Source organism: Culex quinquefasciatus, chromosome 3 (assembly GCF_015732765.1).
Source record: "Culex quinquefasciatus strain JHB chromosome 3, VPISU_Cqui_1.0_pri_paternal, whole genome shotgun sequence".
NCBI lineage: Eukaryota > Metazoa > Arthropoda > Insecta > Diptera > Culicidae > Culex > Culex quinquefasciatus.
In genome coordinates this window covers 196,049,151-196,063,763 of record NC_051863.1, presented here as the reverse complement: position 1 = coordinate 196,063,763, position 14,613 = coordinate 196,049,151, and the positions used below count along the sequence as shown (strand labels likewise).

The 14,613-nt window shown below is 43.8% G+C and overlaps 2 protein-coding genes and 1 long non-coding RNA gene across 3 annotated transcripts; 1 reads left to right on the top strand and 2 right to left on the bottom strand.

Moving 5' to 3' along the window:
- Positions 1–239: 239 nt before the first annotated feature.
- LOC119769369 lies at positions 240–7,033 on the bottom strand. The gene is made up of 6 exons (XM_038261418.1): positions 6,442–7,033; positions 779–6,385; positions 637–713; positions 509–574; positions 373–448; positions 240–313 (listed from the first exon to the last, which is right to left on the bottom strand). Exons 1-2 carry the CDS (start codon positions 7,031–7,033, stop codon positions 1,008–1,010), a joined length of 5,970 nt encoding a protein of 1,989 aa, XP_038117346.1. The 3' UTR covers positions 240–313; positions 373–448; positions 509–574; positions 637–713; positions 779–1,007.
- A 351-nt stretch (positions 7,034–7,384) lies between these two features.
- Positions 7,385–7,907, bottom strand: LOC119770235. Its single transcript, XR_005278728.1, has 3 exons — positions 7,600–7,907; positions 7,460–7,536; positions 7,385–7,397 (listed from the first exon to the last, which is right to left on the bottom strand). It is a non-coding gene; the product is annotated as an uncharacterized LOC119770235 (long non-coding RNA).
- Positions 7,908–8,317: 410 nt separating this feature from the next.
- On the top strand, positions 8,318–10,595 carry LOC6042789 (peptide-N(4)-(N-acetyl-beta-glucosaminyl)asparagine amidase). Its single transcript, XM_001870759.2, has 2 exons — positions 8,318–10,046; positions 10,103–10,595. The coding sequence occupies exons 1-2, from the start codon at positions 8,318–8,320 to the stop codon at positions 10,258–10,260; spliced, it is 1,887 nt and encodes a 628-aa protein (XP_001870794.1). The 3' UTR covers positions 10,261–10,595.
- Positions 10,596–14,613: the final 4,018 nt, after the last annotated feature.

Below are 14,613 nucleotides of genomic sequence, written 5' to 3'. Positions count from 1 at the left end.
TAAAATACATCGACGCGTTTGCTCGTATGTATTAAAAAAGGGACAAAATGCAAATGAATACATCGCTATTATACCGGGGCGAACCGAGAATAAACAATTCTTATATTAAATAATATTTACTTTTTTTTTATATTATTATTTTTCAGATTATTCAACTTATAAGTTTAGCAAAACAAATATAGTGGTACTTGATATTAGATGTGACATAGTAAAGTAGAGTGTACTCCAAAATGCTATCTGTTACGAGAAGTGGTCAAGTAACAGAGTTTTCCACAAATTTGAATCCGTTTATTCTGACGTGATTAAATTTTCCCTACAAATACAAATTCAGTTGATCAATCCAGCATTAGGGAAAAGTTTGAACGAACTTACGTTTATGCCCTTTATAACCGTTCAACGGCCGGAATGCATGCACTGACGGTAGGTCCAACAGCAAGGTTGTGGCTTACTGTTAGAACAATAGATTTGCATGTAGCTCTTGTTTAGGGATTGAATTTAGAGAAATTACCTTAATATTTATACTTTTCTAAGCCGTTCATCGGCTGGGATGCCTCGCACGAGGGGAATTCAATTTCTACGAGGACGATAGTATAAGTGTGAGGGCGCAAAAATCAACAAATCTAGCCTAATCGTTACCTAATTATTGCGCTCGATCTACGGGGATCATATTAGCGTGGCGCACAATTTGTTCTGGGGTACAACGCGCAGTAGGGCTAGAATGGGGGGTCAAAAATATAAGTACCGCAGCGTGTACAACATATAGTATGCTTTTTTTCACCTGCGATCGTAAATTTAGGTCACTGGCATGCACAATATTCTACGATCTTAGTCCAGCTTTTAACAGCGCGTCCTCGGTGTAGTACTTTGGAGATACAATAGAAGCTATTACAAAGGCCTACTCATTTCAAGTTCAAGATCACTTCTTATTCCTACTATTTCTCTTCTTTCGCTATTGCCGATGCGTTTGATAACGATCCCTCCGGTGGTACTGGGTGTGGCCGAACACTTTAGAGCTGCGTCGTATTTTTCTGGAACCTCGGGCGAAGAGTTCGGCGGTTTGTAACGGAGGCTACGTCGCCAGATGACGTAACAGTCCCCCCGAGTACGCTGGAATCGTTGTCCAGCTTACTAGTGTTGATACCGACGTCTAGAACCGCGAGCTTCACCACTGGTCTTTCGTAGTACCGGCCATTAGACCTAACAACAGCGCTGCGAACTTGCCCGTCCTTGTTGTTTGTGTTCGTTGATACCACTCGCCCCATGGGCCAGCAGTTGCGAGGCAGGTCCGGGTCAACTACGACGACGACATCGCCGACTTGTATCGGCCGCACAGGTTGATGCCATTTCGTTCGGCGACAGATTGTTGGAAGATACTCCTTCACCCATCTTTTCCAGAAAATGTTTGCGTACAATTGAGAGGCCTTCCAGTTGTTTCTGAGCGTAGCGATGTCGTCGCTGAATGGCATCAGCGGTTTACTGCCGCTTGAGGAGCCGAGCAGAAAATGGTTTGGAGTCAGTGCGGGAGAGTTCTCGTCATCAATAGGGATGTATGTTAGGGGTCGCGAATTGATGACGTTAGCGATCTCAAGGAGCGTGTTGCGAAGTACTTCATCGGTTGGGTTGCGGGGTAGCTTGAGTTGGGTCAGTATCTTCTTGACGGATTGCACCATTCTCTCCCAGCTTCCACCCATGTGTGGGGAGCTGGGTGGGTTAAATGTCCACTTCGTATTGGGTGTTGTGAACTCCTTGAACAGCTTGTCGTTGTCGATTTTCTGGAGCGCCTCTCTTAGCTCGCGGTCTGATCCGATGAAGTTAGTGCCTTGATCACTAAACAGCTCGAGAGGCGTTCCGCGCAGTGCAGCGAAGTTGCGGATGGCCATTATACAAGAGTCGGTGTTTAGAGAGTGCGCGATCTCAATATGTACTGCTCGCGTTACCAGGCAGGTCAAGAGCACGCCCCAGCGCTTCTCTACGCGGCGACCCACGGCGACGCACATGGGACCAAAGTAGTCCACCCCGGTGTATGAGAACGGTCTCGAGAAACCGGCAAGCCTTGCCTGTGGTAGATCGGCCATGAGCGGAGCAGCAGGGCGGGCACTGCGGTTTTTGCAATCCTGGCAGGACCATCGGACCTGGGAACAGACCCGGCGCAAATGTGGAATTCTGTATCGCTGTCGGAGCTCGTTTACGACGGTTTCGTTGCTGGTGTGATGATAGCGAAAGTGCATCGACCGTACGGTGAGCACAGTTATATGATGGTTTCGTGGGAGGATGACTGGGCAGCTGACTTCTGGTTCGATAAACTCGCAAGCACCCGCTCTACCAGACATACGCAGCACGCCACGTTCGTCCAGGTGCGGCGATAACTTGAAGAGCGAGCTGCTTTTAGGGATGTGGTACCTGTCTGGTTCATCACAGTTTGCTGCTTTGGTGAGAATGGCTATCTCTTCCAGGTACTCTGCCTCCTGAGCTTGTCGATGCAGGTATGCTTCCGCTGCTTGCAGTTCTTCTTGGGTGATTTCGCCAGTTGTGCGTAATTGTTTGTCCGTTGAAGCTTTAGAGTTCCGAACGAAGCGCTTGCACAAAGCGGTGTGTCGAAGTAGCCGTTTCCAGGTTGAGAAATTCTCCCATCTGATGACTTGAGCTGTCGCACAGTGCAGTCCCACCGAGTGCTTAAGTTCTAACTGTGTCGTTCCGATGTGAGTAAGCTTCTCTGGCCAGTTTGATGTCTTTTCTTGAATGAAGCATAATGCGTGCATCCAGCGGCTCTTTTTCGACAGATCTGGTGTTTTGGTCCACTTGGTTCCATCGTCTGCTGGATTAAGCTTACTGGGGCAATAGTTCCATTCGGACAGGTCCGACTTTTCCAGTATTTCGGCAACACGGAAACCGACGAATTGGGTGTACTGGCGATGGTCGGAATGCAGCCAGCACAGGACATCTCGAGCATCGGTCCAAAAGAACCGTTGGTGTATCACGATGCGAAGGGCTTCCATTATCTTCTGTGCGAGGCGCACTCCCATGGTTCCAGCGTCTATTTCAAGTCGTGGTATCGACGTTAGCTTGTTTGGGGCAACTTTAGTCTTTCCAGCGACAAATGCACATTCGATGCGATCAGCCTCTTCGAACCGCAGGTAGCCGACCGTCGCGCAACCTTGCACGCCAGCGTCTACGAACATGTGCAGCTGCACATTGGTTTTCGACGAGCTCGAAGTTATTTGGCGGTAACATCTCGGCACCGTTACGTTTTCTACCTGTTCGATGACTTTCAGCCATGTAAGCCACTTTTCGAACTGTGTCGCTGTTATCGGATCTTCCCACCCGACCTTTGAGCGCCAAATCTCTTGAATGAGAACTTTCAGGAACATCAGCACGTTGGCCAGAAGCCCAAGAGGATCGAAGATGCTCATCAGCACGCTTACAACCTCTTTCTTGGTCGGTACACGAGACCCGTTCAACAGTTCCTTGTCGGGCTTGGTCGGCAGTTTGAACGTAAATGTATCGGTGCAGGAGTCCCACCACATTCCCAACACCTTTTCGGTTGAAAACTGCGCGATGACGTTTAAATTCTTCTCGTTCAACTGCTCCGCACTGAGTGCTTCGAGAACTGAAGACGAATTTGATCTCCAACCTCGTATTTCGAATCCTCCCTGCGCGTGGATATCTCGGACGCTAGTCGCCAGCTCGATTGCCTCTTGCTCCGTTTCAACGCTGCTTAGCATATCATCCACGTAGTGGTCATTGATGATTGCGTTTACCGCTGCCGGATGGTCCTCGTTGAAGCGCTCGGCATTGGTGTTTTTGACAAATTGTGCGCAGCTTGGGGAGCAGGTCGCGCCGAACGTCATCACCTGCATAACGTAGATCGAAGGGGTTGATCCGGGGCGCCCGTTGTTCCACAGGAATCGCTGGCAATGCTGGTCTTCAGGGTGTACACCAACTTGGTGGAACATCTCACGGATGTCACCTGTCACAGCAGTGCGGTACTCCCGAAAGCGGTACAGGACATTGACCATCGGCGCAAGCTGGTCAGGGCCTTTCAGCAGAAAGGAGTTAAGCGATGCGCCACGGACGGTTGCAGCCGCGTCCCATACGATGCGTAGTTTTCCCGGCTTGTTTGGGTTTGTTACCACAAATATTGGCAAATACCACACGCGATCACGATGTGCTCGCTCCTCTTCATCGGTTAGCTTCCTTATATAACCCTTCTGCTCGTAGTCTTCGATTTTAGCCTGCAGCGCCGTAGCAAGTTCCGGCTCTCGAATCATGCGCTTCTCTAGGCAGCGCAGTCGGTTCAGCGCCATAGCTCGCGAGTCGGGTAGCTTCACTTCATCGAACTTCCACAAAAGACCAGTTCGGTACCGGTTTCCTTCTCGAACTGTCTGCGATCTCAGCAGCTCCATCGCCCGTTCGTCGTCCTTGGACATCAGCGGTTTGCTGGGCGTTTGGATTCCAAGACTGTCCAGCATAAAGTACTGCTTCATCTCAGCAAACATCGTGTCACATTGGCATATGTGGTAGTTGAATTCTTGGTGATGGTTTTTCTTGGAGTTTTCTTCAACCGAGCAAGGCCCGTAAACGACCCATCCTAGACGGGTAAGCGCAGCGACCGGTTGGTTCTCCCCTCCTTCTCGTGCTTCGATTGGGTGGTCTAGGAACGCATTGTCCATCCCCAAGAGGATTCTGGGGCGAACGTTTTCGTAGGAGTCGATCGGCAGGTTCGAAAGATGCCGGTAGTGTTGCGAGAGATCGTCAATGTTCATAGTCTGCGCCGGCAGCTGTAGGCTTTCGACCGTGTGAAGTTTCTTCAATCGGTTTCGATGTCCACTGTGGATACTCGAGATGTCCACCGCGCACTTGACCGAGCCGGCCTCGTATCGACCTTGTCCTGCTGTCCATCCAATGCATAGTGGGTACTGCTCTCCTTCAAGTCCAAGTTCTTTCCAGAGGCTGTGTTCCATCAGTGAGCAAGTCGAGCCGCTGTCGAGGAATGCGTAGGTGGTGATGGACTTTCCCTTGCCGTGGATGGTGACCTTTGCGTACTTGAATAGAACAGATCCGAGGCAGCAGTGATGCGCATTACACTCCTCCTGCGACTGAACGTTCGTTGCTTTCAGATCCTCAGGTAACTTGTGCTTGCTGCTGTCATGGAGAAGTTCATGGTGCAGGAATTTGCAGCTGTTCTTACCACACGGAACTTTCGTGTCGCAAGGTTTAAAATGTCTTTTTAGGCACTTGCGACAAATGCTTTTTTCCCTAATTTGTTCCCATCGATGTTTGGGTGACATTTTTAGGAATTTGGCACATTTGTCCAGCGATTGACAGTCGCTTCCGCATGCGAGGCAGGTTTCGTGAACTGTTTGGTCGTCCAGGGTATTGGAGTGAACATGGACGTGCTCATTGTTACGATCCCGGTGGACACCGTGGCCTTTTACCGTAGGTTGCGGTCTTGTCACCTTACTTAGAGCTTCGACCAGGTTACCAAGCCAGTCTCCGAAGTCGCCCAGAGACACCTTTAACTTGCCCTGCCGGTGCAGCGCCCAGTTAACCTTAATGGACGGCGGCAGGTACTCGACGAGCTCTTGTAGCAGAGCCACGTTGTATAAGCACTCATCCATCTGACAAGCCTCCATGGTAGCACAAAGGTTTTGTACTGCAATTCCGAAATCGATTATCGTGTCCATTCGGTCCGCTTTTGGTCGGGGCATCATTCGGACTCGCTGTACCATCGTCTCCACAATGATCTCTGGATTCCCGTAAAGGGTCCTCAAGCGCTCAATGATCAACGGAACCTTGTTGGGATGTAGCAATAGGTTCTGGACCGCAAGTTGTGCTTTATCGTACAGGCAACGTTCCAGTCGATCCAGGAGTTCATCATTCTCGAATCCACACATCTTCTTTGTTCGTTCGTACGCGGCTATGAACCGTGGCCAGTCTTCCGGGTTTCCGCCAAACCTTGGCAAGTCCTTCACAATATGGCGGGCAGCTATTTGACTGCTGGTCAATCGCGAGCCGCTCGATAGATCTTGAGGCTTTGGAGGAGGTGTAGGTGAACCTCGCCGGTCACTAATAGAAGACAGCGCGGGCAAAGATCTGTTTCCGCGGGGAGTTGGCATGCTTCCGGAGGGGGTTTCGCTCGCGGCTGGCACAGGGTTGAGAGAGATTTGCAGTTCATCTAGCCATTTGCTGACATTCAAGAAGTTTGATCCGGACGAGTGGTGATCACTGCTGCGTGTTCGTACAGATCGCAAGTCTTCGTCAAGGTCTTGTTGGTCGAGAAGTTCTTGCTCCAGTGCTTGTCTTTCTTCAAGCTGCTTCTTCTCTAGCGCCTGCCTTTCCGCTAGCGCTTTCAGCTTCAGATCCCGTGGTGGGAAGATTCTGTTCTCTCAACGACAGGACTCAGAAATCCGGTTGGATTGATCTTTGTTGGGTCAAGGATACGTTCTAGTCTTGAGCTGGGCAGCGGATATTCGTACAGTGATTCCGCCGGTTCCGTGTGGGAAGTGAATCCTCCTGATGTTTCCGATTGTTGGGCCAATTCTATCTGTCTACGTAGCTTCCTGTTTGCTTCTTCCAGTTCACGGAGGCGCTGAAGTGTTCCGGACTGACCGGGTTTCATTGCTGGTTCCGCACCGGCAGAAGGACTGGATGTAGCCAGAGGAATTCCACCACGTCGCTCAATTTGGATGACGGTATTCCCAAACTTAACGTACTCAACGTTCTCAGACTGCGTGTGATCAGTTCCAGGGTTTTGTTCACGCCACTGCTTTTCTAGTTTCTGCTGTAGGCTGCGATACACCTTCCGCCGTTCCTCACGCAGATGCAGTTCAAGGACTTCATTGCTTTCCTCGATAGATCTTCTAAGGCAGTCATTGCAAACCCAGGGGGCGTCGAGCACTCCAGAAGTCACACGCACGCATTCATAGTGATACCAGAGTCTGCATTTCGCGCATTTCACCATCCGCTTCCAACCCATTTTGTCGCATTTGCCACATATCGCGCCGGGTTTCTCCGGCCCGCCTTTGTCAGACATTCCGGTTTAGTTAAACGGAAAATTTAAAATGTTACGAGAAGTGGTCAAGTAACAGAGTTTTCCACAAATTTGAATCCGTTTATTCTGACGTGATTAAATTTTCCCTACAAATACAAATTCAGTTGATCAATCCAGCATTAGGGAAAAGTTTGAACGAACTTACGTTTATGCCCTTTATAACCGTTCAACGGCCGGAATGCATGCACTGACGGTAGGTCCAACAGCAAGGTTGTGGCTTACTGTTAGAACAATAGATTTGCATGTAGCTCTTGTTTAGGGATTGAATTTAGAGAAATTACCTTAATATTTATACTTTTCTAAGCCGTTCATCGGCTGGGATGCCTCGCACGAGGGAATTCAATTTCTACGAGGACGATAGTATAAGTGTGAGGGCGCAAAAATCAACAAATCTAGCCTAATCGTTACCTAATTATTGCGCTCGATCTACGGGGATCATATTAGCGTGGCGCACAATTTGTTCTGGGGTACAACGCGCAGTAGGGCTAGAATGGGGGTCAAAAATATAAGTACCGCAGCGTGTACAACATATAGTATGCTTTTTTCACCTGCGATCGTAAATTTAGGTCACTGGCATGCACAATATTCTACGATCTTAGTCCAGCTTTTAACAGCGCGTCCTCGGTGTAGTACTTTGGAGATACAATAGAAGCTATTACAAAGGCCTACTCATTTCAAGTTCAAGATCACTTCTTATTCCTACTATTTCTCTTCTTTCGCTATTGCCGATGCGTTTGATAACGATCCCTCCGGTGGTACTGGGTGTGGCCGAACACTTTAGAGCTGCGTCGTATTTTTCTGGAACCTCGGGCGAAGAGTTCGGCGGTTTGTAACGGAGGCTACGTCGCCAGATGACGTAACACTATCTGATAAAAATGATGATGACGGCGTATACGGATGCACCAAGAATAATTACTGAACATGTTTTTTTTAATTGCAACGTTTTTCGGAAGCTTGTCAAAAAATCAGCAATGATTTTGGACCAATCCAATAATGGTTACTGTTCCCTAGTGGCAGTAGTGTCGGAGTTTGATTTGTTTTGGAAGCCCGTTCGACGGTTTGACGTCTGTTTTTGAGGTATCATCCTTCGTGTTTTGTTTTGTTTTGCTGCTTAGTCATTCTCGAGAGCCGTGTCAGCAAAATCATTGGCCACCGTTTGAAAAAGTGCAGCAGTTTGTTACGAAAATCGTGATCTCCAGCGTCGTGGCCTCAATTCAGCAATCTTAGCGAATCAGAAATAAAGGTTGAGTGATTGAGTAACGCAAAATGACCACCCTGAATGAATCGCTGGTGATTGCACTAGAACGGTCCAACGGACGGGATAGTTTCTTGACCGGAGCGGAAACTCTTCTGCGACTTCTGGACAACATAATTCGAGACCCTCAAAATGGGAAGTTTCGGACAGTGCGCCTGGAGAATAAAACCATTAAGGAAAAATTGCTTGCTTGCAGTGGAATGAAACAGCTTATGTTGGAGATTGGCTACGTTGAAGCAAACGGGACGCTGTCGCTGCCTTCTAATGTGGTTATTGCCAAGCTACGAAAATATCGGGACTTTATAGCCGAACGAATGGAGTTATGTAAAAATCCCGGCGCTGCGAAACCGTCCACTTCGAAGGACGTCCAGCTGGAGGCCAAGGAGCGGGTTATTAGCGTGCCGAGGCCCACGATTCGGGCCGGGAGTGCTTTCCAGAAACGTATTGCCTTCCCGAAGATCGTGTGTGCGAGGAATGCTTTGTTGCAACAGTTGGAACTGCTTTCGGACCAAGTCATGCAGTACGAGGATGAGGAATTGCTGGAGAGCGGAAGAAATTTGGTTCCACTGGAAACTTTGAAGACACGAGCCAAGGAGAAGCTTCGGCAGGTGCAGAAGCTGGTCAAGGCTGGCACGTTCGACGGAGAGGAGCCGTGGTTGGAGGATTTGATCCTTGAAGAACTAGTCGGCTGGTTCAAGGCAGACTTCTTTCGTTGGGTTAACGCTTTACCTTGTACGGTTTGTGGCAACGAAAAGACCCAACAGGTGGATAGTCGAGTCGAGGACGGCGTTCGAGTTGAGGTCTACAAGTGCTGTAATGAACTGAGAAGATTCTATCGATACAACGACGTCGAGAAACTGTTGCACACTCGGTGCGGACGTTGCGGGGAATGGGCCAACTGCTTCACCTTTCTGTGCCGAGCGTTAGGCTACGAAGCTCGTTTTGTATTCTCTACTGGCGATCACGTGTGGACAGAGGTCTACTCGGCTCGCCAGGGACGGTGGATTCACGTTGACCCGTGTGAAAACGCTATCGATTCTCCGTTGATGTACGAGCACGGTTGGAAGAAAGAGATTTCCTATGTGTTCGCCTTCTCCAAGGAAGATGTTACAGATGTGACGTGGCGATACTCCAACGATCACCAGAAGGTGCTGAAAAGTCGTCGAACTTGTTCCGAAAGTGAACTGCTGGACACGATCCTTAAGCTGAGAGCGAAACGTCGCGGCAAGCTGTCCGAACCAAGAAAGGCCTATCTGCGCAAGCGGACGCTTTGGGAGTGTCTGGATTTGCTGGCGACACGAGCTCCTTCGCAAGCCGAACTAGAAGGACGCAGTTCTGGAAGTATGGACTGGCGGCTGCAGCGTGGCGAGCAGAAGCTCAACACATTTTACATCTTCATTCCGAACGAACAGGAAATTCGTGCAAAGCAATTCAACGTGCGCTACTCCTGCGCAAAGGACACTTATGAGCGATTTTTGAAAGAATCGACCGGAGTTGAGGTGCTGGAAAGTGCCAAGGATTGGCAGAGCCGTCAGTACACTAGCGAAAACGTTTTCAGAAAGGAGGAGCACGATTGGAAGATGGTTTACTTGGCACGGACCGAGGGCACCGAGCGAGGCAGCGTCTGCTGGAAGTTTGATTTTTCTATCCAAGGCATGCGAGTTCGAGATATCAAACTTAAGCTTGACTCGATGGTTTATGAGGGCGCAAAGGTGGAGCTGGTTTATTTTACCGATGAAGGTAAGGGATTAATGGTCTAATAAAACAACAAAACATAATGCTTTTAATTTTCCCAGGCAAGCCCACCACCAATCTAGAAAGTTTGGTCGGGTCGGGCAAATTCACGATTCAGGCGCGGCTTTCCGGAGGCAAGATGTGGCAGCATTCGCAAATTTTCCGCCAAGGAAAACACGCCGAGGACTACCCGTTTGAGCTGAACATTCAGTTTATGTAACTGTAATCGAACTTATTGTAATAAGCAAGTGCGGCACCACCACCTGTGAATCTTTAATGAGAAAGCACTTTTTAAGCACATTTTACTATTACTTCCTAATACTTAGTAAAGCATTACATCGAAAAAAAAAATATGTCGCGTAAACGAAATTAACGTTTAATATAAAATAATTCCTATTTGAACCAATACTATGAGGTAATTACAAACAATAATCAATGAACAGTGATTTTCGAGTTTTAGATATTCTAGTCGAGATATGAAGAGTCGGGGATTTTATGACGATGCATTATTCAATAATAAATAGTTTCTATCAATGTAACCCACCTCTGTTAAAACTTAGTAAACTCGTGTGAAAGTCTGAAATTTTCCTTATTTAAACTTGTTATTGTTGAAATTTGATCAGTGAAATTCGTCATCCATGTAGTAACTACGTCACACTTAAATTGGCCTGATCAAAAATTCAAAATATTAAAACAAAATCTACAATTCTTGAGTTGTTTAAGTCCGACGGAATTTTACAGAATATTTTGAATTTCTCAATCAAAATTTTCATTTTTTTAAAATTATTCACTTTTTGGTTTTGGAACTTTAGACATTTTTAATTGATAAATTTTTGCATTCTCAATATTTTTCAGTTTTTGAATTTCCAAATTTTTGTAGTTTTAAAAAATTTAACATTTAGGTTTTAAAATGCTCCTTTTTTAAATTCTTGAATTTATGAATTTTGACATTTTTAAGTTTATAAATTTAAGAAATATTATAATTTTTGATTTTCTTTAAATTCCTGTTTTTTTTTTTTATTTATTATTGCGGCTCTTATAATGGAGCACTTCCATTCGAGCAGTTTTTGCTTTTTTCTACAATGTATTTCTTATGGAGCGAACTGTCAAAAACTGCTTGACTGCGGGTGCTCCATTGATTATTCTGCTGCGATCGTATTCCGCACTGCGGAAAACGCAGAGGTTCCTTAGCAAGCTTAATGGAGCATTTCCATTCGAGCAGTTTTAGCTTTTTTCTACAATGTATTTCTTAGATTACTTGCAACGCGTCTCTACTTTGTTCTAGCTGTTTCATTTTTCAAATGGAACTGAAACAATCCACCCGCAACCACCAAACCGAAGTGCGCATCTCTTCTGTTGCGCGAAAAAATCTGTTGCGCCGTACATAAATTGAGTGGTTTGTCGTAAGCGTGTACATCAGCCTGTGGCGCAACAGGCCTTGACAGGTTGCGCTTGTATTTTGATTTTTGTCTGCCTTCACAATAAATCCCAGCAGAATCATAATTTATAATCCTGAGAGCCGCAATAATGAGTTTTTTTTTATTTTGAAACTTTTACAAAAGGAAGTTTCGCAAAATTTTTGATTTTCTAAATCATTAATTTTCAGATTTTTTTGTTACTTATTGAATTTTTGGTTTTTGAGATTTAGACCATTTGAATTGGTCCCAAATTCCCAAATTAAAAGTTCATTAAAAATAACCAATTTTTTCGTGTACCTGTTTTTTCTGAATAGTCCTCATGAATGCAGCATTTCCATCCGGTGCTCCATACCTACAACTTTACTTAAGACACCAAATCAATCATAAACTTCCTTGAAAATTAACAGATTTTCGAATATTTACGTATCATCTTTGTATGAACAGCTGCTAAAATTTTATGGAATGGAAACTTTTATTTTTTTCATGACACAAAATGGCTTCATTATCCATTGAGAAGGCCCCCAAAAAGTTTGAGCCAAATGAAAAAAATATAAGTAAAATCCATTTCCGGGTTTGGTGAAGAATTGCTCAGTTTATACATTTTTAAACAAATGATTGAACCTGCTTTCTTAAAAAAAAATGGAAACAATGGCTTGATTTTTTTTAGTTTTGGTTCCTCGGTCAAGGTAGATGAGAAGAACTTTGATTTAATTTTGAGGTTAAATTTTCTAATTTATACGTAATGAATTTTTAAATGTGGGAGTTTGAATAAAATTTTGTATTTGCCTTATTTTAATTTATCATTTCCGTAGTAACAGTTCAATAGGGCGAATCTGCGATTGTAAACAAGCAGTCTATCCCCTCTTACTAACTTGACATTAACTTTCACTTGAGCAAAAGGGATAGATTGCTTGTTTCCAATCTCAGAATCGCCCTATTGAACTGTTACTACCAGGGTGACCACTCAAATTCCATTTTCAAATTCCCGATTTTTTCCCGATTTTTCCAGACTTTTCCAGAATGCTCAAATAATAGGCATTTCTTATCTAAAGAACGATTTCAAACAAAAAACTTTCTATAAAAAAGTCAATTCCACCGAAAACAAAAATTCTCAATTAATTATTTAAAAAAATCCAAATATAGAAATTTTTTGTAAATACAGAAACTAAACATCAAATCTGGAGTTTTTTTTTGAAAAGGTCCAATAAACCAAATTTCCCCTGGGCCTTGTAAAGTCAAGGGGCATGATTTGATCCTAGTGCATTAGTTAAAATTTGGGTATACATTCTTTTTTATAAGCACTATGGACACCACTTCATGCTACGAGAACTCGCTTTGTCGCAGCCCCAGGGCTTAAGCGTTGACCGATAAGCTGTCTTCGTGAACTAGGTAGTTCTCCGATAGTGAAAATATCACAATTGCACAAGACACCGCTGCTTCTGTGACTTTTTCACTATCACAATGTGGGATTTAGGTGGGACTTTAGGATAGTACAATTGATTTGTTGCTTAGCATTAGCATTTAAAATAAATCTGTATGCTTTCCAAATCTATTTGATGATAAATTTAGTTGCAATTGTTAAGTTAGAGTAATGCTGTCATTAAACTTTGATTGATGTAGAATACTAGGCATTCGTTTATGTCAAATTGTTCATAGAGTCTCGATCAATCAATAATGTAATGATATCGGACAAAATTCGTTGATCTGTTGAACTAACGGTTTTCGGATTATGGTTGTATCGACCATTGTTGCGAATCGAGGAACTACGGATCTTTTGACATAAATGGTAATTTCTTTTTCAAATCGCGATTTCTATCCTATTTGTATATCAGTTCACAATTTTTATTGTTTTTTGATAGAAGTAGTATTACAACAGTTAAAGGAACGTTTACTTTTGAACATTAAGTTTAGAGGATTTTAGATTAAAGTTAAGATTTTCAATCCAAAGTAGTTAGCAAATGAATATTTGGACTTAAATGAATAATTGAACATTTTGGACTTATGAATAACACTCAACTGTACATTTATTCTAGAGTCAGATCCATACAGCGTCAGTGTTTATTTGGTCGAAGTGTACTAATTCATTGGCAGATCTGATTCTAGTTGTAATGTACGACAAGACTACTGACGGACGTGACAGGACGAGGGCCCAGTTTAGAGGTTTCAACATCAACGATGTGCGGCTGGACCACCCTCTCAAAAAAAAAAAAAAAAAAGAAAAGGTCCAATAAACCAAATTTCCAGTTTTTGCTTTTTGGGTGTTTTTAGAACCGCCTTGAGTCAGGGGCATGGTCAGGGGTATTGAAAAACACCCAAAAAGCAAAAACTGAAAATTTGGTTTATTGGTCCTTTTTAAAAAAAAAACTCCAGAAATAAAAAAAAAACATCAAAAATGTAATTTCATTATTACGATTCAGAGTAGAAACACAAACAATTAGTCTTTGAAAAAATAATCGAAAGTTCAACAATACTTATAACTTCCATGTTATTTTTCAAATTGGCAAACGTATAGTTTTTGATACTTCATTTCAACTGGAAATGACAAAAATTTAAAGATAACTGAACTTAAAATATCGTTCCTATTTTTTTAAAAACTTCATCATCAATTTAAATCAAAGAACGGTTGAAATATAATTGCTGTTGTTATTCATTCAAAGGATTTAGAAAAATGTCGAAGAATTCTTAAAAGAAAATGATTTTGCCAAGTTCCCTTTTTAGTTTTGTAATTTTGATATTGAATTTTTTAATCAATGTTACTTTATCTAGTGGTCAGTATTTAACCTTTTTTCCGCTGAAAATTCAGTGTGCTATGATTTTATGTTTTCCTACTTATTTTAAGCAAAATTTTGGAAAAAAAAACTTTTTTTTAAAAAACAATTTTGCAATAACTAAAAATTTCTTGGATTATTTTTTTGCAATTGGGTCCTAAAATGAAGCTTAGATTGCTGATATTATTGTTTACAGCGATAAAGCTTATATTTCTGAGTACAATGACCCTTTGTACGACCACAAAGAGTTTAACATTGATTTTTAAATCAATTTTGAAAAATTATCCTCGCGGTCCTTCTTGACAGAAAAGCTCCTACTTGACAGCTCGTTCCAAGGGGACCATAGTTGATCCATCGAAAAAATGTTGTCTTGTCATATTTTTTTTG

Coding starts and splice junctions, on each gene's coding strand:
- LOC119769369 (XM_038261418.1), bottom strand. CDS start 7,033: ATGTCTGACAAAGGCGGGCCGGAGAAACCCGGCGCGATATGTGGCAAA. Junction 6,386..6,441: donor GCCCAGCTCAAGACTAGAAC/GTATCCTTGACC, acceptor CCTGTCGTTGAG/AGAACAGAATCTTCCCACCA.
- LOC6042789 (XM_001870759.2), top strand. CDS start 8,318: ATGACCACCCTGAATGAATCGCTGGTGATTGCACTAGAACGGTCCAAC. Junction 10,047..10,102: donor GGTTTATTTTACCGATGAAG/GTAAGGGATTAA, acceptor TAATTTTCCCAG/GCAAGCCCACCACCAATCTA.